This window comes from Aulonocara sp. 'chitande type north' Nkhata Bay, linkage group LG7 (genome assembly GCF_057382095.1).
Source record: "Aulonocara sp. 'chitande type north' Nkhata Bay isolate Kocher_YH1m ecotype deep benthic linkage group LG7, A_spYH_male_GT1.1, whole genome shotgun sequence".
NCBI lineage: Eukaryota > Metazoa > Chordata > Actinopteri > Cichliformes > Cichlidae > Aulonocara > Aulonocara sp. 'chitande type north' Nkhata Bay.
In genome coordinates this window covers 13,944,516-13,968,878 of record NC_141350.1, presented here as the reverse complement: position 1 = coordinate 13,968,878, position 24,363 = coordinate 13,944,516, and the positions used below count along the sequence as shown (strand labels likewise).

Below are 24,363 nucleotides of genomic sequence, written 5' to 3'. Positions count from 1 at the left end.
AATTTTACCCCTGTACAGGTGTTATGAACGAGGAAATTATCCAATTTTTTTTAACCAGGTTATAAAGTTAGGCATTTTAAAAATAGATGGTGTAAAAGATGACATCACCCACTCATTGATGAAGTGCCATTTTTTTCACGCTTGCTTTTGATGAAAAGGGGAGGGTCTGAGTATAAGCCTACATGCCCATTGGCTAATGGCTTATCAATCACAAGTCTTTAGACCAGAGGTGGGGGAACTCCAGGCCTCAAGGGTCGGTGTCCTGCAGGTTTTAGACGTGTCCTTGATCCAACACAGCTGATTTAAATGGCTAAATGACCTCCTCTATGTGTCTTGAAGTTCTCCAGAGGCCTGGTAATGACCTAATCATTTGATTCAGGTGTGTAGACCCAGAGTGATGCCTAAAAAATCTAGTAAAACAAGACTAAAGTGGAGAGCGTGAGGAGGAAATCAGGATTCCAGAAATCAGAAGTCTTTTACCTGTCACGTGATATTTCCATGAAGAATGTGAAGAATGCCTAAACCTCTAGTTAATATTTGCTTTATATGCAATGATAAAAACAGCTTGGTTTCTCATTAGTACAAAAAGAATGAACCCTGGGGAACACACTCTGACCCCAAAAGAAACCAGCCAAACATTTAACTTGAATATGACACAAGCCCAACACAAGCAAATATTATTAAACTGTTACCTAGCGGGTGCTATGTAATGATTGCACAGTCAGTCTTAGGGCAGTAATCTAAACTTGTGTTGTCATTTGACCTTTGTCCTTGGCGTCAGCGTGTCAGCCATCCCATTGCCCAGTGCAGTAGTAAGTCTTATTTTATAAGCTTTTCATTTTTCTCTCCGGGTTTGTGGCAAGTGAGGTCAAAAGGATTTGTTTATTTTTACCCTACTCCAAAACATCATTCACCACATCTGTAGCCAGGCAATGGGATATTTTAGATTGAAAAGGCTCACCAAAAAGAGAAAAATGAGCCTTTAGACTTACAAATAATGAATCACTACAAAAAGAAAAAGCGACAGCAGAAAAGAAAAAAGAAACACAATGGATTTCCTTCTGGCTGGTCTGACATTACAAGGATGTTTAACTTAAAGTATCAAGGGAGGTTAACTACTCAGACCAATACACAAAGCTCAGGAGACAAGAGAGTGAGCAAGAAAGAAAGGGGTGGGCTGGGAAGGGAAAATGTAATTAATCATACTACAGTCTGTGGGTCTGGTGGAGGTGTTCTTGAGTTCTGGGGTTTTTTGTCGGTCTCAAGAGAAAGGCTAGTGGAACAGGAATGCTGTGTACGGGTGGTCAATTAGTTTAAAATTTTCAGCTGTGACAGAAGCATTCTCCTAAGCCCTGGTCCCAAGCTCCCTCCCACCATCCCCGAACAAAACCACATCATCAGGGCCTAAACCTCATGTCCTGATCTGAGGAATTCCCTGGGCTGCAGCATAAAGAGGCGCAATCCATTTAGTCCCAACCTAAATCAACAGCCTTTTACTGTGGTTATTTTGGACTGCCTTATGTCCAGGATCTGGCAGCACTTTCAACCTCTTTTCAGTTCCACACGTCCAGCAAAACTCTGAGAACCAGACCTCCAGAACTGCTTTTTCACTTCCCTGGTGTCACAGTGTGTTGCACATCTTTTCCAATTTGATTGGCTGCCATTCCACTTTTCTGGAAAGATGAGATTAACCATAAAAGCACAACAAACACCTCACAATCGGGCTGACATCAATCCTGATTATGGAGCAAATATGCTTTCTGTCAAGAGTAGAAAGACTGTCGAGAATAGAGGACTGACTATCTCCTGGAACTTCAGTGCTTCGGATAATAAAACGCTGACTGCAACAACGATCAAGTTTCCCAGCAGGACAAGGGAATAGAGCTTGGCCTTTACTACACTTGCATGACAAATGGAGACAGCATTAAAGCTGCAGAGGGCACCCAAATATACACTTACACGTACACATGCGAGTGTTGATAGACAAAAAACACACAGTGGCTCATACCGCACTGTTGCGGTTAATCTAGAGATTAACAGTATTATCAATCATTCTCTCTGATTCAGTGACAGGCATGCCCACTGGGAGGTAGTTGACACAGTCTGAAAGGTTTCATAAAGAACTTAGGCAAATCTCCATTTTATTCTACACGCTCACTAACATGCTGCTGCTTATTACAGTGATGATATTACATAAAATATGAAGAAATATTTTCTTCTGAATGCGCAGACTACACCTCTGTAGGCATTTTGTTTTGTTTTTTCAAGCTTAGTAATGTGTATTTGTGAAACATGGATCTCTATCAGTACAGTTATTCACCATCAAAGCATGCATCCATGTCTTTCAGACTCTGCTTATGTGCACAAGATTGTGCAGATTACAGCGAAAGCACTTTAATAGATTTGTCCCACTGTTTGTGCATGCCACTTTGCATGAATATGTGTGTGGGAGTTCAGAACAGGAAATGTTAAGGTTTAGCTAGTTCCTTGGAAACAAAGGCTCCAGCAGATACGCAAGCCCTTTCTTTTTATAGGCACGCTGGGCTCATGTCTGCGTCGCCATTGGGCTGAAGAGGAAACGTCTCAGAGCTACAACCCCCACCTTTCCCTCCATCTTCTATAGATGGCCCGACCTGCAATGCATTACAGTCAAGCAACTTTATTACATAAAAGCAATTAAGAGTAAAGCTTTGGTAGACTTGTTCCTGGACCAGTACCAAATGACAGACAATGCAATCCACACTCTTGGGCGTATTCACACTGCCATGCTAGTATGCAAGAAAAATGTGTCCCAATACATATTAGGTCAAAAACACCATGGCACAATGTTTAGACAAAGTAGCACAGCAGTGCATATATTGTGAGAGGAGGTGCAGATAAAAAGTAAAAAATAAAATTTTATGATTTGGAACGTGGGGCTGGTGCTGCTTAGCTGTGATTCTACAGTGACTCACCAACCCCATCAGCTTCCCATACCTTTCACTGCTCTCTTACAATCAGTAAATAAGTAAGTAAGACCCCCCCCCCCCCCCCCCCCCCACACACACACACACACCACCACCACCACCACCAGATCTGTTCCTGCATTGCATGTTAGCTTCTGCCATTAAAAACCTGAGAAAAGGGTGGTGTTTTTTGAACTAACTACATCAAGTTCTATTCATTCCCAGCCCAGATTAATCAATCCGCACTGTTTCCCAGACTATTAATAAGGCCTTGAATCTGATAATAAAAGAAGAAAAAGAACCACCAACAGATTTCAAATAATGGAGTGTCCCTGCTTGCTAAAAGCTAAAAGCCTTATAAACCTTGATCTCCCAGCTCAACATTTCTTGATCTTCACTCCTGATTGCAAAAAACAAAACCCTGAAATGGCCCACATGATAGAGGACCAGTAAGAAGTGCTCATTTCAGGGAACTGGCATATACCTTCTCTATTTCACTCCCCCAGTTGAAAATTGAGTCATAATTTCCTGGTGGCACTGTTCAAAGGTCACCTCCCCTCGTCTTTCTTTCTAAGTTTCCCGCCCCTTTTCCTCCTCTCCCTTTTCGAGGGCCCCTCTTCCAAAATGCCCAGCGCTGCATTCCACAGACAGTGGGAGCACCTTCAAATGCTGCATAGGCATAGCAGACCACCACTGGCAGCAGCATGCATGGAGTCTGAGCCCCAGCCTCAGCTGCCACCAACGCCTCAGCACTAGGACCCAAGCCCTGCCAAGAAGCGCTTTGACTGGGGAGAAATTGCAATGTAGCTGCAATACGGTCTGTGTGATGACAAGGAGAAAACAACTGTCTCTCACAAGGAGCAGAGTGATAACTGTCCAGCATTAGCCACCTCAGAGTTGATGAAACCTGCTCCAAGTAAAATTCTCATGCCACAGCAGGCGTCTTGTGCGTGTGCTGGGAGGCTGGCAGCTGCAATATTGGGGCACACACCTCAGAGCACCTATTCATATGACCCCCAAATCCCCAAGGTCACAACTGTGCTGACATGGAGCTCCAATTTCTGCCTCCCAAAGCTTCCCATGTGCTTGGCTCATAAAACAATAATGTTCTTGTACATGGCCTCATACAAACACAGCACATGTACAGTACTGTCAATTAATCCGTTAGCTGGCCAACACAAGATTAATGAAACAGAACCTTTTAACTTATTTCAGTGCAAAGACCTGAGAGCTTTCATGTCTTTGAAGATTCTGGTTATATAGTGTTTTTCATCCATTTCTTTAAAAAAAAAGAAAAAAAGAAAAAGAGATGAGATATTAGTGTGTTTTATTTTACTTTTGGAAATTTTGAATGCAATGAAGCTGCAGGATGCAATCATTGCATTTTAGTTGCAATGGTAAAATAATTCCACAGATCTTGTTTATGTTTTTAGAAAAGCACAGTACAGATCTGTACTCGTCAGTCACTTTGTTAGACACACCTGTTCAACTGCTTGTTAATATAAATATCTATTCAGCCAATGGCTGCAACTTTAGGCTTGTAGACATGGTCAAAACAACCTGCTTAACTACAAATCAAGCATCAGAATGGGGAAGACTGCTTGTAGCTAATAGGAAGGCAAGACTAACTCATCTAAGTTATGGAAAAGAGCATCTCCATATGAACATGTTGAACCATAATCACAATTTGACGCAAAGAACATAAAAGCACGTGTGGCAAGCAAGTGTGGGGATTATTTGTTGTTGCTGACTACATCTATCGCTTTATGACCAACATCACAGGAAGTTCACTGTATTCAAATGGTCTCCAAACTCACTATCTCAGTCCAATAGAGCACATCATGGATGTGCATACGATAACGCTGCAGCATTTTGGTGCATATTAACATGAAAACAACAAGGTGTAACAATGTACTGAAATGTTTCCAGCACCTTGTTATATCTAAGCCACAAAGATTTAAGCTGGTTCTTCAGGCAAAAGGAAGTCCATTCTGGTACTTGCAAGGTGTACCTAATAAAGTGGCAATTGGGTATATATTGCTAGAGAGAAGCTTCCAGAGCCAAATGACCCTCTCACCGTAGGAGTCGATGGTTCAGGTTTTTCCTTTAATGTGTCACTCTGTGTATATTATATATATTGTGTGTGACTACACAGTGAGTTCACCCATCCTTTCTTACCATGGTGATGTTATCCAGCTATAACCCTGATTCCTGATCTCTATGTTGCTAAGAAGAAAAAACTGTTGAACTAATGGCAAAAACTAGCCAAGTTTTAATATATGAAGGATAATTAGGAAATTCTTAATTTTCCTGTTTTGACGTGTGTGAACAGAGAGGTACTGTATGTCTTCTGCTTTTGGCTGAGCTCCATATTGGTGCCTGTGCTGTGATTATCAACACACACATCTGGATGGACTTAGAAAGAAATCCTATAAAGACCCTAATGGGCTCTTCAAACATTTCTGAAGACTGATTAAGAGCCGTTTCAGATCTTGTTCACATCAGTGAGCTCCATCTGCAATTTATTGTGTTTTCACTGAATTCGTCATCTACTTTTCTTGTTCCCTTTCAGTGTACTGGAGTTTGTTTTGTTTGTTTGTTTGTTTGTTTGTTTGTTTGTTTGTTTGTTTGTTTGTTTGTTTGCAGATAATGTGCTGCATCGCTGAATATTTTCTTTGTGGCAGTGCTCCGTCTCTGTCAACCTCAGCATACATGGTGATCCTATGTACTCTGTGGCATAGCAGAGATTTTAAGTGCCCAGCTTCTGGCTTCATGCAAAATTTCTTACAGCATGTTAGCAAACTCTTTGTTATTAAAACGTCACTCACCTTACTTAAGGTGACATTACAGACAAATTTACAGCAAGCAGCAATAGGCCTCACTTCGTCCCGTTAAAGGCTTGTTTGTCTCCCACTAGCATGACCTTTGTGTTTTATAAGGGGAACTAACACCGTGGGCTACATTTGTTACATATTAGGCTTCCTGGCGCTGTAAAGTTGACACCGACCACTTCAACTGGTGTACCAAAGAATTTCATTGATACTGTTTAATTAACTAAGTCAGCTGATAACCAGGTGCTGTAACCACTGCTGCGGTTTGTTAACAGGAGTTTATACAGTCGCTGTTACAAAAACAGCTAGGTTTTCTTACCGTCTTAAACCTTCATTTGCTTCTAAGCAGATTGGTCACTGGGGTTTCTGGAAGCAAAAAGGACAAGGCTGCAGTTGCTGCCACTTTACCGCAAGATGTCACCATGTGCAACACTTCGCTAATGCTGCCTTTCAATGCCTATGTGAAATTGTATTACTGGCTTTTAAGAGGAAGAAATACAAATAGAGTATCAAAAATAACAACATCAAACTGAATCTAGTTAATTAGCAAAAACAAGAAAAGCGTGAAATTACAGATGGGTATTGCTGCATCTAGTAAAGCCGTGACAGTCTTATTTAACAACTGTTTTGTCCGACAGGACGTGAAGGCACATTAAACCCGGACATGACAGCACAGGAACCAAAGTTTGGCTAGTAGCGGTAGCCGTAGCTGTAGCACAACATCTCTGCTGCTTTTCCTATCCTAAATAAGAAGCTTCAGGAGGCACTTTATCCTGTGTTTCAACAATTTTGGCGTTGGTATGGAGTTGTAGGCTGAATTTATAAACGGAGGTAATTGTCTTAAAATTGTTTTTGTTACTCACCTGGGGACATAAACTGTTTATTATGTGGGATACACGCTTTGCCTCCAAAGTGCTCTTTGTAGCGGCTAGCTAGGAATAACAAAATCATGTTACAAAATTTCCAGAAACAGTGTGTTGTTGCGGACATTAAATACCGATCTGTTAATAACTGGCTGCGATTAATGCATTGTTGTAGTCTACTATAAAATTGATATTTTGACCAGCTAATACTACCTGCTGAGTTGTTAAGTGTATTGAATATAGTGGTATTAAATGTTAAAAGATGAGACAGAAAAGGCCAAACGTGTTGGCAATAGAATTAGTACAGTAAACTCAAGGTACCGGAGAGCGAATAATCAAATAAAAAAAGCTTTGTAAAGCATCCTTGTGCTGTCTGGTTTCTCTCTCAGTATTGAGGAATGGTCTGACTGCAGCAGCAAATATGCTTAGCCGTCTGCAGGAGTTAAAGAAGGAAGAGGAGACTCTTCTAAAAATCAAAGTCATGCTACAGGACCAACTGAACAGGTTAAAGGTCAGTGCAAGCTGCAAAATACAAGCATGCTGGAATTTGTGTACATACCTGTAGTTTATGTCCTGTGTGCTTCTTCTGCATTTCAGTTTGAAGAGGGGGCCCTGAAGTCTATTATTAATGCTCAAACAGAAGAAGGAACCTCTCAACGCTTATCGCCCGAACCTGAGGTAGATCTCTGCACCAGGAAAGGACACAACACTGGAGACTATTACAATCGGTCATTTGCATTCATATACAAGACCAAATAACTGTGTTTCTCTAGCAGTAATTTGCTTAAGGGGAGCACAGTCATTTAGTCAGAGTGCATCTAACTTTTTTATCAGTAGTTTATATTTAGAGAGGTACTATATGTGTCTTGGGAAATTTGTCCTTTTTGTTTTAATTCAGTAATTCAGAGGCTGCAGAGTGGGATTCCCTGAAACATAAACTTGTTGCTTCTGCACGTGATTATGATTGATTTCATGGTTAAAGTGAGCAATTGATGATATTGTCTCAAGAGATTGCACCATCAGCCAGACAGACTCACACTGACCCAATCTCTTCTTTGCTTATTTTTCCCCCACCCCCACACTTTTGCACAAAAGTGTTGTATGATGTCTGTGTCTGGTTATGACAACTGGTTGTAAAGTTTTCACCTTTCAACATCAATTCTTTTCTTTTTTGTTGTTGAATGTTTCAGGTTGAGGTTAATCTGGATGATGAAAGTGAGATTAATCGAACCAAACTCCTCTTGAATGCTGCGGCAGATTATGATATGGAAGAAGAAGAAGAGGAGGAGGAGGAGGAGGAGGAAGATGAGGAGGGGGATGAGGATGACAACGAACTCGGATTTTTGCCTGAAGAGGATGAGGAGGAAGAAGATTACTGAGATCCATCAGTGTTAGTATTTACACCACTGAAGAAGAACATGAACAGATGCCTGTTATTTGTTCACCTGTTTTGTATTATCACTGAAGACGTTTTATTTATTTGGGTGGAGTAAGTAGCAGTGTAACAATGTCCGGTGCTAGCAATATTTCCTCCTTTGCTGGATTTAAGGCACGTCACCAGGATTTCACACCATGTTAGTCATATGTCAAACTTTGTGGGAAATCTGCTGCTGAAATGCTTTGAGGCAGTGTTATGAGAAACTCATGGCTTTCTAAACATATTGTGTATTTTCGGAGAATGAAAGCATCAACCCACTTTGAGAATTAGAAGGTCTGATGTTGAGATGTGTCTGTTGATGAAAATGTATGGCTGGGCCATATAAGGAGATAGTATGTCTGTATTATGTAAGCACAAAATAAATGTTTTGCATACATTTTCACCAGCCTGTTTTTTTACAGTGTACACTTCAAGATAATATCTGGGTTCACTTCGTGTCCTAACCTGACCCGGGCAAATGGGTAGTGCAGTGCAAACACTTTCCATGAGAAAACCATTCAGCATTTTCTAAACAGTTAAAACAATACAGCGAGCCTCACAATAAGGCCAGCTTTCATCCTGAAAGCAGGGACAGCTCTGGAGAAGGGTGGTGCTACAACAGGGAATGTATAATAGAGATTGCACAAATAACAGCTGTCTACAGGGTCTGCTAGTCCAGGAGAGAGCTGCCATTCACCCCAAAGTCACTGCGCAGACCTGCAAATGCCTTGTTCGTAAGGTTAACAGGTAACAAATGGGGAAAAATACTGCAAGGATAATATTTTTTTAAACAAAAGTGGGGGGCAGCAGAGATGTGAACATAGGCAGAAGTGTGTAGAATTAGTATGCAGGCACATTACATTTTCAGGCTGTATTTATGCTTTGCCATATTTCTGTTTTCAATTTTTCATGCTTACAGTGCAGTATCTTCTGTTTTGCAATGATGCTCCTGAACACCTGGAAATTATTTGCAAAGATAACTGGGTTTACTTTTAAGTTAAATTTGCAAACAAAAGAAATAGCAGCAATTGTAAGGTCCTCTTACATTTGCCTGTTTGTGAGGAAAAGTTCATCCATTGTTGTGTGATTGTGCACTGTAAATATATCAACCTCTCCAACATTAGCTTTGCTTACAGAGGTGAAACCGTAGTTTGAATGGGATCTGTCTGCCTCAGCAAGATGAGCTCACAGACCATTGAGTCTGAAAAGCTCCATTTGGCTTTGCATTATGGACGTGGGACCCCCCACAGTCCAGCACATTGGATGCTTCCAGACGACTTGGTGATAGTTTATTGTTATTATACCAATTTTACACAGGTTTTATTTGAAAGGTTTGCAAGCATGTGTGCATTTTGGCTTGAATATGACATGTTTACTCCAGACCACGCTTCTTTTTGTCATTAAGCGTTGGTGCTGAATGCTTCTCATCTGTATTTAGGTGGTAGTGAGCGACTGAAGCAGAGTGAGACACGAACTGTGCTGCAGGCTCAAAAGTACCATGCTGCCCCGCTGTGCAGTCGGTGTGTGCCATGTGCTTATGTTGGTGCTGTGTGTGTCTGCGGCTGAGGACTTCGACTGGACAAAGAACCACCACGGCTCCTTCTATTATGGCACTTTTCCAGCTGGTACACACAGTTCGTTTTGTTCAGTGGGGTTACATTTTATTCTTTTTGTATTTAGTGCCATTAGTCCTCCTAAACTGTGATCGTGTAACCCAGATCTGCTAACGTTTTGTTTTTCAGGATTTTCGTGGGGTGCCGGAGGTTCAGCCTATCAAACAGAAGGAGCCTGGGACAAAGATGGAAAAGGACTGAGCATCTGGGACGTGTTCAGTCATAAGAAAGGCAAGATCCAACAAAATGACACTGGGGATTTCTCCTGTGAGGGCTACTACAAAGTCAAGGTAGGGCAATCAGGTGTGGTGTGTCTGAGGTGTAAGGAGAGGAAGGTTTGTAGTTAGGACACCAAGTAATCCAGTGTATGCCTTTTGTGCAGGATGATATTTCTCTGATGAAGGAGCTGAGGCTTAACCACTATCGTTTCTCTATCTCATGGCCTCGACTCCTTCCCACTGGCATAAAATGTGGGTAACTGATGTTAAGCCTTTTGATGAAATAAACTGGCAGAATGTGGTTTTATTTAAAAGTAATCCATGCTAAAACACTCTTTCCAGCTGACCATGTAAATGAAAAGGGAATACAGTACTACGATCACCTGATCAACCACCTACTGGAGAACAAAATCACTCCGATTGTTACTTTGTATCACTGGGATCTTCCACAGGTTTGTAAGCAAAATACAGAGAACCCTCAACTTTGTTCTTAATAACTTTTTAAACAATATGTTTCTTTTTTTTGTTTGTTTTTATAGGTCTTGCAAGAGAAATATGGTGGATGGCAAAATATAAGCATGGTCAATTATTTCAATGAATTTGCTAACCTGTGCTTTGAGAGATTTGGCGACCGAGTCAAGTACTGGATCACTTTCAACAATCCATGGGTACATTTACAAGAAATATTTATACAACAAATACATGCACAAGTTTAACTCCCGTCAGCATTAAAAGTATTGTATTTATGCACATTTATGCACATGTACCAGTCTGTAGCTGTTGAAGGTTATGAGACGGGGGAACACGCTCCTGGACTGAGGCTGAGGGGAACGGGAGCATACAGAGCTGCACATCATATCATTAAGGTATAAGACGTCACTTTTATTCAATTACAGTATAAAAACTACACAGTAATTAATAAAGACTTTAAAGTGAAATGTGAAAAAATACTTTTTTCATAGGCACATGCTAAAGTTTGGCACACGTATGACACACAGTGGAGGGGGAAGCAAAAAGGTAAAGAAAATGAAAGTCAGCGTTTACCACTAAAAAGATTACATTTTCTAATTGCTGAGAGCTCCTGTTTAAATCCGTAGGTCTGGTTGGCATCTCTCTGTCGGGGGAATGGGGAGAACCGGTGGATATCAGCAACCAGAAAGACATTGAAGCAGCTGAGAGATATGTCCAGTTCCACCTGGGATGGTTTGCCACACCGATCTTTCATGGCGACTACCCTCAAGTGATGAAAGACTTCATAGGTATGTTAAACTGTAAATGCTCCTAAATTAGTGTTATTTATATAACAGGAATTAAATAATTGCTATTTGTGGCAATGTGCAGGGAGAAAGAGTGTCCAGCAGGGCCTCGGGACGTCTCGACTGCCCACATTTTCCCCTCAAGAGAAGAGCTACATAAAGGGGACCTGTGACTTCCTTGGCATTGGTCATTTCACCACCCGCTACATCACCCAAAAAAACAACCCATCGGGCCGTAGCAGCAGCAACTACTTTAGTGACCGTGACCTGGCTGAGCTGGTTGACCCAAGATGGCCTGACCCTGGTTCAGAGTGGCTCTATGCCGTGCCCTGGGGTTTTAGGCGTCTGCTCAATTTTGTCAAGGTTACTCATTGATATTTGTGCTACATACTCTTTACTTAAAAAAACAAACTCATATTGATTTCATCCTCATCTAGACTCAGTATGGGAACCCAATGATTTATGTGACTGCAAATGGAGTCTCTGAGAAGATGTTATGCACAGAGCTTTGTGATGAATGGAGGATAGTGTACTACAAAGACTACATCAATGAGATGCTTAAAGGTGAATGAGCTCACATGTATTGAACAAAAAATGCAAAAATGTGCCCACTGTCTTAAATTGAAATTACTTTTTTGTAGTTATCAAGCTCTTTGATCTCTTTGTCACCCAGCTATCAAAGACGGAGTCAATGTGAAGGGCTACACTGCATGGTCGCTGCTGGACAAATTTGAGTGGGATGAAGGTTTCTCTGAGAGATTTGGCTTGTACTATGTGGACTTCAGGAACAAAAACAAGCCTCGCTATCCCAAAGCTTCTGTTCAGTTTTACAAACGCATTATCAGCTTCAATGGATTTCCCAATCAAAGAGAGGTGAGCAGAAAGGACTACAAAGCCCTGCCAGTCTGAGGGGTTTTTCATTACATGGTTTATTCTGATTATATTTGACTGTCTTGTGAACCTCCACAGGTTGAAAACTGGAGGCGAAAGGCAGTTGAGACGTGCTCTTCCAGCAATCAGCTTCTAGCTGCAGGTCAGTTCGTCTGTAACATCATTGACCATGTTCCTCACTATATAGGGTTGAACAACTAGCAGGGGTAAACAAATAAAGATTCTTGCCAAAATATGGAAAAAACAGCAAACAAACAAACAAAAAAATGTCCTAAAAATTTGAACACTATAACAATGAAAATAATAAATCTGTTTCTTTTCTTCAGCCATCTCAGAACATGCACGGACAAATAGTGTTAAGAAGAATAGTTGAAATTTAAAAATTGATTAGTAGAATCTGTTACAGGCGATCTGAGATATCTTCTTTGTTTGCCCCTCCAGCTAGAAGAAAATCCCAGGAACATGCAGAAATGCCAAAGGTTTGGCCTGTGCATGATGAAGTTTAGAACTTGAGGGTACATGCTTCCTATTTCTAACAATCTGATTTCTTTTTTTCTCTTTTGTCGCTTTGCAATTGTGTGTTTACAATTCTGACTAACAAGCTCCTGCGTTTAACACCTGCAATTAAACACAAGCTTTTGCTCCTTTTAAAAGAGCTTTTTTAACAAAAACTCGCAAACAGGCATAAAGCAAAGCGGTGCACTTCAGCCCACAAAGCAGAGATTAAAAATGTAACTGGGTAATGTAATAGCACCAATAAAGTCAGTGATATATCTGAGCTGAAATCAAAATTTCAAACATAAGCCTCACCTGCTTGCTGATGGCTTGTAATATTAAGTCATTTTCAGAATACTGCTTTTAATAGTCATCTGGTAAAAACACTGCTTTCTGAAATATTCCCCTGTAGCTGCATGCAGTTCTCAAAGGGTTAAAGTGCCATTAATCAACTCTGAGTACTTTCTCTTCTTTTATTAGAGGAACAGCGGAGTACTGCTGCCAATATTCTAAGACTTATACATGGTAAGGAATCCCTATGCTCTCTATGAATTAGACCAAAATTGTGATTCCGGGACAAGTATTAACCCTTTGAGTGCTGTGCTTGAGCTTTCGCTTCACTGGCAGTGTTTGGACGATATAACGATGCCCATAAGTTTTTAATGAGTGTGTGTGTGTGTGTGTGCTTTGCAGACCCTTTGACCAGCCACATGGAGATGGTGACCGAGATCGTTGTTCCCACTGTGTGCACACTCTCCATTTTGCTCAGTGCCATCTTCCTCATGTTCCTGCTGCGGAGGCGTAACTAGGAAGGCTTTCGTGTTTATACATCACAAGCATCGGCACACACACATATGCACACATTTAAAATGTAAGTGCATCACTTCTTTATTGGATAACGTGTGAATATAAATACATCATTTGAGCTGAACTGAAAGAACTGGTGATTTTTATCGATTTGATGTGTGTAAAGCGTTTTGCTCTAAAATGACTGGTTTTGCGTAGAAGGAAAAAGGAGTCAGAGTTTCTGATTAAACTGCTACTATAGGATACTGGTATTGCAAAGACGCCAGGTGATCTACTGATCTACTTTCATTTGGATACAGCTAAGTTGTTTGGCAGAATATTTCCTGTCTTTCCTTGAGCAGCAAAATGTGAAAATAAAGATGTGACTGGAAAAAACATATACACACACACACACACACACACACACACACACACACACACACACACACACACACACACACACACACACACACACACACACACACACACACACACACACACACACACAAAGGACTGAAATTTGCTGTTGAGGGGTTAGTAGCATGTTTTATAAATTCATGCAAAGTTGACAAGGCTGCAGTACGCCATAGTGGAGAAGAAAGCAGGATCCTCACTGTCCCCATTCACGGTTTCATTTGGATAGTCTAAAAACAAAAGAATAGTTAAAGAAGAATATTGTTATCGATACTTTACTGGGGTAGTCACTTATATATTCAGTAAATAAAAATCACCTGTTTCAAAGATGACATGATCAACCAGTGGTCTGTCACTAAGATGTAAGGAGGTCCTGACCTCACGAGGACCATGACCACTGGACACCTCAACCCCCCACAGTATTGGGTGCTCCCTGTAGAGCACAAAGATGAACACAGAAAAACTAAATTCTGTGTAAAAAAAAAAAGAAAGAAAAAAAGCCTAACATCCACCAATATATCCTTTGACTTTCAATAAATGTTTTATGTGGTTTCTCGCAAGCCGTTGAGATCTCTGTTTTCAACACTCCACATAATAGACTGCCAGAATTCTGCGGGCGTCACATTCAGGTCGACTTTTATGTGCCGTTCAGTCGAGATTGGACTGTGGTGAGGTTTACAGGCCTGACATTTTTGCTTGTTAAGTGTTTTTCCCCCGCCTTCGTCAGGTCCTTCCTGCATGTAAAGGTTTGCAATAATACATTGACTTTTGAACTAACATCCCAACAGTGTCTCGTTCAATTTGAAGTGTCTTGGAAATCTTCAGTTGAACCGTTGTCTTTTGGCACAAAGGAATAATTGGCTCTCTTGGCATTTGTGACAGCTCCTTTAAATCTGTCATGTTTGCACCTCAGCTTGAGGTGAGAGATTTAGATCGATAATATAACCGAAGCATGTTTAGTGTCATCACTGAGTTGCCAAAAGATTGATTGCACTTTGCAGTCTGCTAGCATTATATACTATTAGATGATTAAAAACCCCAACAACAAAGACGGATTAAAGAACTGAAATCTACAATAAATAATTGTTGCATATTTTCATTATCAATATGATTATGTCCACTATAAAAATGTCATATTCACAAACAATAAGGTCAAATATCCCAGTTTCACAATAAAGCAGGCAGTAAAAAAGGCTTGCATTCCTTACTTTTGGTAGAAATGACTGATCAGGGCAGGTTTGATTTGGAGTTTGAACTCGTGCTCTTCATCATAAGGTGACGTTCTGTAGTGCTGCAAACACAATCTATGTGACAGGAAAGGGGGGAAACAGGAGAGGGAATTGTTTATTTAAATACCAGTTTAAAAGAAGAAATACTTCTGCACAGTCACATATCACTGGGGCAGAAAAAAAGTCAAAAGATTTACTGCGTGAGAAGAAAGAGACGATCGTAGGGCAAACCAAGGAATGTGCTGCAGGTCACAATTATTTCCAGCAGATGGTGCAGTTTCCTGAGTCGGATCACTTGTTCCTGCAGATCAACCTCCGTGCTGAGGTAAAAACACTGTGGAGGAAATTACTCAGAGTCAGTACTATGCTGACAGACACTTGAAAAGAACTGAGAAACAGTGTAAAGCTTACCAAGTGGTTTAAAGTCGTCAGTTCTTCACCTAAGAAACAAACACAAATTGCAAATGGCCTATCATCCAGAGAGCATAACACAAACACAGAGTCAAAGAAAGAGCTCCAAATGAATAATTAAAGGTTACCAATCAGGTAGTTAATATAGTCTTTTCTCATCTTATCCAGACCCATCTCCAGCAGCATGTTGACAGGCGTGAAGCCTGTAAGAGACACATGTTCGATCTGCTGGTGGTACGACTGCAGAATGAGCTTGCTGAGGGAACTGCTGCTGTCTCTGTGAATCTGGATGATGTGAATCAAAAAACAAAAAAAAAATTAATCAATGAATTAATAAAATAACAACTGCAACATCCAAACTCATCTAACTCCAAGTTTTCAAAAGCGGAAATGTTTTATGTTGTTACCCAGGGTTTGATGTCACCATATCTTAGAGCGTCAATGACCAACTTCAGGCAGTCTCCAATGTCCTGATATGAAGTCACACCTGCAATACAAAGTTTTTTTCTGTCTGTTTGTAAAATGCTAAAATCCATCCCAGTTTCCTGAATGGAAGGCCTAACTCACTTTTTCTCATCCGAACCCAAAGCTGCTCCACAAAATCCAAATCTCCTCTTTCCAGGAACGAGTTGAAAATGGGAGTTTCTGTCTCAGACTTCAGCTTCGAGGTCTTCTGAAAAAGATGGAAAGGAAAAAAACCCAAGACTCTAGCAGATATATTGTAAAATTAATGTTTTAGTGATAATGGCTCCATCCTACCTCGGGCGTTCTTGCAGCCTGATCCTGCAGTGTTTTTGCAGTGTTCTGTAGCTCTGAAAGAAGAATTAAAAATGAAAAAATAATCATAAGTACCAGGTAGCATTACATCAGATTTACAATGTATTGATTCAGCAGTGCTTCGTGCCTTCTAGGTAAGCCTTGGTCAGATTTACAGGCGATGTGCTTTCCAGCGGTTCCATCCATTCAGTCTCACCAGTTCTCAAACCATCAGCGAGAGTCTGAAATAACAGGATTCAGATATATTTAGTTATTTATGTGGATGCTGGTAGTTGCTGTCATTTTAGATTACAGTGGAAGACAAACCAGTAGAAACTCCAGCTCCCTATACATCTCAAACATGGGACTTCTCATGTCTCCACTGGCAATTTTGATATTCTGCATAAAAAAAGATAAACACATTAAAAAATCAGTCTGTGTCTGTTCAGCTTCATCTGCTGGTACTACTTCCAGATACATGTTTCCCTTTTCTATTCATAATAGCATATTAATTCAATAGAAATATAAAAAGTAAGCTTTTTAAGGGAAAGAAGGGATTATTATAAGAGGTCATTATTGCTGCTCACTAATGTTGCTGTAGAGGACAGGGGTGGGGTCTCAAGAATACTCTCCACATGGCTCCATTTGAAATCCACAGTCACGCTGCTCTGAGACTCAATGGTGGTGTTTTCAACAACAGTGGAACCAAACAGGCTGAACCTGGCACTGCCTTTAATCCCCACCTAGAAGTATTTATCAGTGTAAGAACACGGGCATTCGTTCACACAGACAGACTTGCAAAAGAGGATGAAAACTGAAATACCGAGGATGGATGATGCCGTTTCTTATGCTCTTGCTTCAGTTCTTCTAAGGTTGTGAGGGATTGTTTGTCTGCAGTTGAACCTAAAAACATTAACATCAGGAAAATAAAAACAAGTGACACAAATACATACAAATCATCAGTAAATGCACTGATAATGTTTAAAAATGGGTTATTCAAAGAGGAGTGATGTTTCTAAGCAATACCTTTGGAGGTGATGGAATACAGTTTGACACCAGTAACTTTAGTGCCCACACAGACTGTTTCAGCCCCAAACCAGGTCGTTCCAGCAGGATCAGACATGTCGCATCGCACCCACAGAGGGTATAAAGGAAGGTTCGTGTCCTCAGCTGACATGCTGGCATTTTGAGATAATGTATACCAAGAGAGAAACTGTCTGTACAAAGAAGAAGAAAAAAACTTTGTCAGATGTGGTGGATTAAATATGCACATCTTACCAGCGCGTATTTCTTTTGCAATTAAATTTTAAACGTCTTAGCACTAATCACCTTGCTTTCATGACTGAAAGTGGCTGCGGTCCCATTTCAGTTTGAAGTACGTGGGCACTGTCGTTAGCATCATCAGCATCGCCGTCAGAAAGGTTTGAAGCCTCGGTCATTTGTTCGTCACCTGGATCGCTTATTTTTGAAACCTTAGTGAAATCAGAGCACAATTCAATGGTGAGCGACGAGGAGGAGACTGGTTAGTCATCTAAGCATACATTCAGTGTTTTAATATTCCTACAATTGGGAATTTTGGAAACACTACTGGCCCAGTTTCAGCTTGAAAACTCTGGAACTCGGGTTTTATTCTGGACGGGAAGACTTTTTGAGATCATGGAGTGAATGTGTGTCTGCATCCTTTTTTCCAAAAGTCTCTGTCCATCTAGACTAAAACGCAGTCCTGAACCCTGTAACAGTGAAGCTCTACATGCCCAGTTATCTTTCCATTATCTAAGGGCAGCATTGACAGCATCTGACCAATTAGAAACATTGATAAGTCTACTGTCAACGGAGTGAGTAAATTTTACAAAGGAAAACAAAACCAGGAAAGCCGGTAAAAAAGAAGAAGAAAGGAACTATGTACGTTAAGAGACTTCTCAGTATCAGTGCTCTATCATTAAGACAAGGGAGAATCTGGTGGACACATCCATTCATTTTCTACTGCTTATCCGGGATTTGGTCACCGGGGCAGAAGTCTCACCAGGGAAGCCAAGAGTTCCCTTACACTGGCCACCTCTTCCAAGTCATCCAGGGGTGACACCGAGTTGTTCCCAAGCCATCTGAGAGATATAATCTCTAGGTCTGTCCTGGGGGATCTTCTCAATAGGACATGCCTAAAATACTTCAGCTAGGAGCCATCGAGAAGGTATCGTAGTCAGATGCCTGAACCACCTCAACTGGCTCATTTCGATATGGAGGAGCAGCCGCTCTACTTTGAGCCCCTCTCAATTGACTGAGCTCTTCACTCCATTTTTAAGGAAGAGGCAAGCCACCCTTCAAAGGAAATTCATTTCTGCCATTTGTATAAGAAACCTCATTCTTTTGTTCTCTAAATGTGGTGGATTGCAAATGTTATTTCATGAAATGAATTTTTAGCTGCAGCCCACGTGGTGTTTAACAGTCTGAGAGTAGGAATACATAAAAAATAGAATTCAAATGTAACAAATACAAAGAGGTGGCCAGTTTTGGAATTGTATATTAATCCTTACTGAACAATAATTTTCTTTTTAAACTGGTTGCAGCAAACAAGGGAACAAAATAAATAAAATCAAGAAGTAAGGTTTTACCTATGAATACATATTTCTGTCTGATGCTCATCAGGAAAAGACAAATACTTTAGACACTATTAAAAAAATGTAAATAACTTCTACTATCCACACACAAAGGTCCAAGGGAACTTGCAGGAATCCTGACACCTTTTCCCAGAGAACTGATTAGGACGGGGCAGCTGTGGCTCAGGAGGTACAAAAGGTTGTCAACTATTTAGAAGGTCGGTAGTTCCCGGTTTCTCCAACTATTGAACCTCGAGCTGCCCCATTCATCTCTGTAACTCTGTAACATGTAACTTCTGTTGGTGCTGTACTACTGGAAACTGAATTTCCTGAAAGAACCCACATGAGGGATTAATAAAGTTTCATCTAATCAAATCTAATCTAATCTAAGAATGTTAGTCAAGGCACTTTTATGAATGTGTGCGTGATTGGGTGAATGAAACTTGTAGTACAAAGTGCGATGAACACTCAGTTGGAGCAGAAAAGTGGATATAAGGATCGGTCCATTTACCACTGGTCACTATGTGGTGATCTTTAATCTCAAACGTAATCTGCTCCAGGGAAAGTTACAGGATGTAGATAGGGACAGATCTTTTGGCAGAACAATCCTGTAAAGTCTGGCGAGACAAAACCAGTCTACGCTTTGTTCTTTAGAAAGGAGAGAAATGGGTTAATGTAAGAAAATGGAAAGTAATAAGTTTAGACTGCAAGTGAAGACAGTATTGTTCAACAGGCGGCAAGGTGTGGAGCGAGGGGCATCTTGAGATATGTGAGGTGAAGGTGTGGGGTGCTTACATTTGCCCTGGAGAGTAATAAAGAAATTCCTATAAAAGAGTCCAATTAGTCTCACGCTTGTTTTCTGATAGAAATCACCATGAGGTCTGCAGAATAAGTTGCCATGGTAATGCACCTTGTAAAGACGTGAACCATCTTTCTCATGCCCTGAAGTTATATGAATAAGCACAAATCATTCTTTGCAGTACAGACCTTTGGAGATTTCAAATTAAAAGCAGGTCCACAGCTTTTACAAAAGGCCTAAAAGGCCTTGAGATGTATTAGTAGTTTGGATGCTAGAGATAAACAAAGTAAAATGTTTTACAACAAAAGTCAGAGCCAGTCAACAGTTATTCCTGTATGTTGTGTCGCTATAAACACAACTAGGTAAAAATATTCCTAAAAGAGTAAAGTAAAAAAGTAGAATCTTACAAAGTAAAATTTTATTATTGGGTCTACATATTTACGATATGGTAAATGAGTCCAAGGACTGACATTACTCACAGCTTTTTCACAGACGAAGACGGTCTGGTTCCCACAATACATATTCACCGCAGGGATTCCGTCTCCGTTCATCTTCACTATTTGGACCTCCTCCTGAAGCCCAAAAGATATCAACATTACTGTAACAGCGACGGATGCATTGACTCACGACAGCTTACTTAAGAATGCACGAATTTACCTCATATATATACGGATCACTGCTTTCCGCATCCTGAAGAGAGCTGCAATCAACACGACAGAAATGAACTTTGTTTCACCCATCATTCTGAGGGTTAACTTTTTGTTAGAATCGCTATGCATCCAAAACTCACCGAAGAATCGTGAAAAACTCTTTAGCCCTAGATATAATCTTCGAGCACATCGCCAAATTATGGTCTGTGTATCCTGTTACAGAAGGAAGGATGTACATAAAACATACGAAAGTGGCTAAACGAGTTTAAAATGAACAAATCCGTTGTTGATATTTTGACAGTCGCGCGCTCGAAAAGCAGAGGGTGACGACATGGGGTCATAGGTGAACACACACTTCCCTCATAAAATAAATAAAATAATGAGATATAAAATAGATTGAAAATGTATCAGAAATACGAATATACAAGAAATTTTTTAATAAAATAAAAAAAATATTTGATTAAAAATAACGAGGAAAGAAATGGTTCAATCTTTCCTGCGCCAACATGGAGTAAAGAAATAGTCCCATGTTTAAGAACGGTTTTAAAATTGCTTGGCTAAACATGCTAAGCACTGACAAATTAAACATGCTATATAATTTATGCTGTGTATTCTTTTTCATTTTCCTGTGCTCGTTTTATGAAGTTATACAAAGGACTTGTCACGATTATGTTAATACCGGAAGTGGTGATTTAAAGCGGAGGCATAAACCATGTAGGGTGAATCGTCAACTTCCTTTTTTACTGTGGCCGCCATACCGTGAGGAGCGTGGTTCCCGGCGAGCCGAAAATAACTACCGAATATGGTGAGAATTTCCATGTTTTTCAAGGCTAACGTGATATAATACACGAGTCTTCATATTGTGGTTCGTGTTGAACAAGCAAGCGCGTGTTTTGTGAATTTGGAAATCATAGGTTCCGATGTAATATAGCAGCAAATTGAAACGCTCCCAGCTAGCAAAGCTAACACGAGGAGCCATTTTGAGTGAGCGGCTACAAGTTACACGTGTGGCTTTCCTTTCAGGGGTAGATCACTGAAGGCTGATCTTGTGTATTTTGATGGCATCTAAAGTTAGATGGTTGTTTCTGCCAATTGAATTTATCTATGCGCTATATTCGCCCGTTATCATTTACAATTAAAGTTACGTTTGAACAACCTGGCCAAGTCGTCTTAGCAGAAACGAGCTAAACTGAGGCTAACCGAGGCAGATTTCATGTTGGCTAAATGAAACCTTACTTTGTGTCGGTTAAAGCAAGGATATTTTATTGAAACTGCAATTACGTCAAGATTAATCTGCCTTTTAAATCTGAATTATAAGTTAGTAGTTTTTCTCCTGTCACGTGCCTGGATGTCTTAAAGACACATACTACACAGGTTTAGACTCTTGAATTGCCTACATAACTTTCTCTTACAGAATACATCTGACGATTGTTTATTTCTTTCTCAGGCTTGTGCCCGACCCCTCATCTCGGTGTATTCCGAGAAAGGAGAATCCTCAGGCAAAAATGTTGTCATGCCTGCAGTGTTCAAGGCCCCTATTCGCCCTGATGTGGTGAATTTTGTGCACACCAACATGCGCAAGAACAACCGCCAGCCTTATGCAGTCAGTGAACTGGCAGGTGAGTGCATAAATGTACTTGGCACATAGTAAACGTTTTATTAAGGTGTTATGTACACAATATAGATTATGTGTTATGTGTGTTTTAGGCCACCAGACCAGTGCTGAGTCCTGGGGTACAGGAAGAGCTGTGGCCCGTATCCCTCGTGTGAGAGGTGGTGGTACTCACCGTTCTGGCCAGGGTGCTTTTGGAAACGTATCCTCTTGATGATTGCAAGAGTTTTTCCCACTTTGTAATATGTATACTGAGGCAAACTTAATTCTGTGGGCTTGCTGTGATGGTGTAATTTGCGTCTGACTCTGTGACCAGTGACAGAATGCCTGCTGTCATATGCTGGCACAGATGGCTGATGAACATTGAGTCTGAGCAGGTATAAAATAGTTATTTACTTAAGTTTTTTAAGTCAGTGGTCCTTGACTTTGGTCTAGATGTGTCGTGGTGGTCGTATGTTTGCCCCCACTAAAACCTGGCGCCGCTGGCACCGCAGGATCAACGTACCCCAGAAGCGCTATGCTATCTGCTCTGCCCTGGCCGCCTCTGCCATTCCTGCACTTGTGATGTCCAAAGGTAAGAGTCAAAAGATGTTCGAATGGGACATGAATTGGTAGAAACCAGCATGGAAATATATTTTGACCAAAAATGAACCCTTTTTGATTCAGCCTAACATTTGACTTGCTGTGATGGTGTAATTTGCGTCTGAGCCTGTGAACAGTGACGGTTGCCTGCCGTCTCTAAGCTGTCACAGAGTATTGATGTCCTTTAAATCTGAGCAAGTGTAGTTAATGCTGTAACTTTGATAGTCCTAGCAGTTTTCTCTGTCATTGTCTTTAACTGATTCTTAACAATCTTTCCTTTTAGGACACCGCATAGAGGAAATCCCTGAAGTCCCACTGGTGGTTGAAGACAAAGTTGAGGGCTACAAGAAGACCAAGGAGGCAGTGCTGCTGCTGAAGAAGCTCAAAGCCTGGAATGACATTAAGAAGGTACAGTAACCTCAAAACACTGAGGAACACTGAGTTTCATCAGTAGTTTTCCCGAAGTCAAATCATTCTTCTTTTTCTTGAGTTGGCACTGGGAGCATTTAATTATTAATAATGGAGTTTTATTTGCTCTTCTCAGGTCTATGCCTCTCAGCGTATGCGTGCCGGTAAGGGTAAGATGAGGAATCGCAGACGTATCCAGCGCAGAGGGCCGTGCATTATCTACAACCAAGATGCTGGCTTAACCAAAGCCTTCAGAAATATCCCCGGTAAATGTCCCGGTTAAAATTTAGAATTTATTACGGTGTTAGAAAATGGATATTATGATTCTTACATTTAATTATGGTATAGTTAAAATGGATGTTTCTATTGGATGAAATGGAATAAATGATCAAGATACTAAAACTAGCTTACTTTGCTTTCAATTAAACTCTAATTGTTTTCTTCATTTATGCATGCGTAACTTCAAGTTTGACTGAATACTGATGAGTTGTAATTGTAGTGTTTATAGTATAGTTGAGTCTTAAATAAGTCATTTGCCCTTTAAAAACTCACTATAGCTTCAAGATAATTGGTTCATCAACATGCAGATGTTTGATTATTGTGCTGCATTTTGCAGGCATCACTCTGCTGAACGTGAACAAACTGAACCTTTTGAGGCTCGCTCCCGGTGGTCACGTTGGACGGTTCTGCATCTGGACCGAGAGTGCTTTCCGCAAGCTGGATGACCTGTACGGCACATGGCGCAAGGCTGCCTCCCTGAAGGTTGACTACAAGTGAGTATTTGAGTATTTTGAGAGCATGCACTCTAAAAGTACAAGTGCAGTGTATCATGCTGGTGTACAACAGTGATGAGCTTCCACTTCATGGTCCGTGTTTTTGAACTATGTGATATTTAACGAAGTTCTGAGTTATAGCAACAAAACTTATCATATGGCTTTTTTGCCTTCATGTACGAGGGACTTTAATTCTTGACTCTTCTTCCTTCAGCCTGCCAATGCACAAGATGACCAATACAGATCTGACCAGGATTCTGAAGAGTGAGGAGATCCAGAAAGCACTTCGTGCACCCAAGTAAGCATTTTTCAGTGTAGTTTTTCCCCGAGGTCTTATTTGCCAGCTATGATGATTTTCCACTTCAGGTCCGTGTTTCTGAACCCTGATTATATGGAAGTCCTGAGTGATGCAGAAAGTTTCACCCAAGTTGTAGTTAAGCAGAAGCTCACATATTCAAGGGTGGATTGTATTGTCATTACAGCAAGAAGCTCAACCGCAGAATTCTGAAGAAGAATCCTCTGAAGAATTTGAACATAATGCTCAAACTGAATCCTTACGCCAAGACAGCAAGACGTCATGCCATCCTCAAGCATGACCCTGCGGTAAGAGCCTGATCAGTTAAAGATGGAAGTAAAAACTGTATGTCTATTTGTTGATAACTTAGAGCCCCTCTTTGTTCTCACCATAGATCAAGGCCAAGATGCTGAAACCCAAGAAGAGGCCTGGAAAGAAGGGTGCACCTGCCAAGCCCAAGGCATAAACCAATACATACAGACTGGAGTTCAGTGATGAATAAATCAGTTGTTTCAAATGCACGAG

The 24,363-nt window shown here is 40.7% G+C and overlaps 4 protein-coding genes and 4 non-coding genes across 13 annotated transcripts; 7 read left to right on the top strand and 1 right to left on the bottom strand.

Moving 5' to 3' along the window:
- The first annotated feature begins 6,447 nt into the window (after positions 1–6,447).
- On the top strand, positions 6,448–8,453 carry snapc5 (small nuclear RNA activating complex, polypeptide 5). The gene is made up of 4 exons (XM_086298771.1): positions 6,448–6,607; positions 7,029–7,150; positions 7,237–7,317; positions 7,830–8,453. Exons 2-4 carry the CDS (start codon positions 7,061–7,063, stop codon positions 8,016–8,018), a joined length of 360 nt encoding a protein of 119 aa, XP_086154897.1. The 5' UTR covers positions 6,448–6,607; positions 7,029–7,060; the 3' UTR covers positions 8,019–8,453.
- A 131-nt stretch (positions 8,454–8,584) lies between these two features.
- On the top strand, positions 8,585–16,024 carry lctlb (lactase-like b). 5 transcript variants are annotated; one of them, XR_015130219.1, is made up of 16 exons: positions 8,585–8,803; positions 9,495–9,681; positions 9,799–9,959; positions 10,052–10,139; positions 10,230–10,339; positions 10,427–10,555; positions 10,658–10,753; positions 10,850–10,904; positions 10,985–11,146; positions 11,229–11,506; positions 11,581–11,707; positions 11,817–12,016; positions 12,113–12,176; positions 12,476–12,549; positions 13,010–13,054; positions 13,223–13,314. XR_015130219.1 is itself a non-coding variant. In XM_086298769.1 (15 exons), the coding sequence occupies exons 2-14, from the start codon at positions 9,555–9,557 to the stop codon at positions 12,538–12,540; spliced, it is 1,662 nt and encodes a 553-aa protein (XP_086154895.1). In that variant the 5' UTR covers positions 8,585–8,803; positions 9,495–9,554; the 3' UTR covers positions 12,541–12,549; positions 13,223–16,024. The 5 variants fall into 5 exon arrangements, 4 of the variants coding, with proteins under 4 accessions (XP_086154895.1, XP_086154892.1, XP_086154894.1 ...); XM_086298769.1 differs by lacking the exon at positions 13,010–13,054 and having other exon boundaries at positions 13,223–16,024; XM_086298766.1 differs by lacking the exon at positions 12,476–12,549 and having other exon boundaries at positions 13,223–16,023.
- Positions 12,579–20,496, bottom strand: zwilch (zwilch kinetochore protein). 2 transcript variants are annotated; one of them, XM_086298764.1, is made up of 18 exons: positions 20,309–20,496; positions 20,176–20,218; positions 19,998–20,090; positions 17,455–17,597; positions 17,152–17,342; positions 16,949–17,028; positions 16,713–16,868; positions 16,453–16,524; positions 16,274–16,367; positions 16,129–16,181; positions 15,937–16,042; positions 15,777–15,856; positions 15,498–15,654; positions 15,370–15,398; positions 15,156–15,292; positions 14,938–15,033; positions 14,047–14,162; positions 12,579–13,959 (listed from the first exon to the last, which is right to left on the bottom strand). In XM_086298764.1, the coding sequence occupies exons 1-18, from the start codon at positions 20,404–20,406 to the stop codon at positions 13,871–13,873; spliced, it is 1,833 nt and encodes a 610-aa protein (XP_086154890.1). In that variant the 5' UTR covers positions 20,407–20,496; the 3' UTR covers positions 12,579–13,870. The 2 variants fall into 2 exon arrangements, with proteins under 2 accessions (XP_086154890.1, XP_086154891.1); XM_086298765.1 differs by having other exon boundaries at positions 15,937–16,039.
- A 340-nt stretch (positions 20,497–20,836) lies between these two features.
- rpl4 (ribosomal protein L4) lies at positions 20,837–24,355 on the top strand. The gene is made up of 10 exons (XM_086298763.1): positions 20,837–20,973; positions 21,616–21,787; positions 21,876–21,982; positions 22,216–22,354; positions 22,646–22,770; positions 22,907–23,036; positions 23,387–23,543; positions 23,758–23,841; positions 24,026–24,146; positions 24,233–24,355. Exons 1-10 carry the CDS (start codon positions 20,971–20,973, stop codon positions 24,302–24,304), a joined length of 1,110 nt encoding a protein of 369 aa, XP_086154889.1. The 5' UTR covers positions 20,837–20,970; the 3' UTR covers positions 24,305–24,355.
- Positions 22,058–22,156, top strand: LOC147324751 (small nucleolar RNA SNORD16). Its single transcript, XR_015130660.1, has one exon. It is a non-coding gene; the product is annotated as a small nucleolar RNA SNORD16 (small nucleolar RNA).
- On the top strand, positions 22,461–22,559 carry LOC147324750 (small nucleolar RNA SNORD16). Its single transcript, XR_015130661.1, has one exon. It is a non-coding gene; the product is annotated as a small nucleolar RNA SNORD16 (small nucleolar RNA).
- On the top strand, positions 23,611–23,681 carry LOC147324749 (small nucleolar RNA SNORD18). The gene has a single exon (XR_015130658.1). It is a non-coding gene; the product is annotated as a small nucleolar RNA SNORD18 (small nucleolar RNA).
- Positions 23,885–23,951, top strand: LOC147324748 (small nucleolar RNA SNORD18). The gene has a single exon (XR_015130659.1). It is a non-coding gene; the product is annotated as a small nucleolar RNA SNORD18 (small nucleolar RNA).
- Positions 24,356–24,363: the final 8 nt, after the last annotated feature.

What these genes read in the sequence shown, in the direction of transcription:
- snapc5 (XM_086298771.1), top strand. Translation starts at nt 7,061, where the DNA reads ATGCTTAGCCGTCTGCAGGAGTTAAAGAAGGAAGAGGAGACTCTTCTA. An exon ending in ACCAACTGAACAGGTTAAAG is followed by an intron (nt 7,151 to 7,236) that starts GTCAGTGCAAGC and finishes TCTGCATTTCAG; the next exon opens with TTTGAAGAGGGGGCCCTGAA. An exon ending in GCTTATCGCCCGAACCTGAG is followed by an intron (nt 7,318 to 7,829) that starts GTAGATCTCTGC and finishes TGAATGTTTCAG; the next exon opens with GTTGAGGTTAATCTGGATGA.
- lctlb (XM_086298766.1), top strand. Translation starts at nt 9,555, where the DNA reads ATGCTGCCCCGCTGTGCAGTCGGTGTGTGCCATGTGCTTATGTTGGTG. An exon ending in GTCTGCTCAATTTTGTCAAG is followed by an intron (nt 11,507 to 11,580) that starts GTTACTCATTGA and finishes ATCCTCATCTAG; the next exon opens with ACTCAGTATGGGAACCCAAT. An exon ending in TATTCTAAGACTTATACATG is followed by an intron (nt 13,055 to 13,222) that starts GTAAGGAATCCC and finishes TGTGCTTTGCAG; the next exon opens with ACCCTTTGACCAGCCACATG.
- zwilch (XM_086298764.1), bottom strand. Translation starts at nt 20,406, where the DNA reads ATGTACATCCTTCCTTCTGTAACAGGATACACAGACCATAATTTGGCG. An exon ending in ATGGTGACATCAAACCCTGG is followed by an intron (nt 15,655 to 15,776) that starts GTAACAACATAA and finishes CACATCATCCAG; the next exon opens with ATTCACAGAGACAGCAGCAG. An exon ending in CTATATTAACTACCTGATTG is followed by an intron (nt 15,399 to 15,497) that starts GTAACCTTTAAT and finishes TTTGTTTCTTAG; the next exon opens with GTGAAGAACTGACGACTTTA.
- rpl4 (XM_086298763.1), top strand. An exon ending in GCCAGGGTGCTTTTGGAAAC is followed by an intron (nt 21,983 to 22,215) that starts GTATCCTCTTGA and finishes ACTTTGGTCTAG; the next exon opens with ATGTGTCGTGGTGGTCGTAT. An exon ending in TCCCTGAAGGTTGACTACAA is followed by an intron (nt 23,544 to 23,757) that starts GTGAGTATTTGA and finishes TTCTTCCTTCAG; the next exon opens with CCTGCCAATGCACAAGATGA.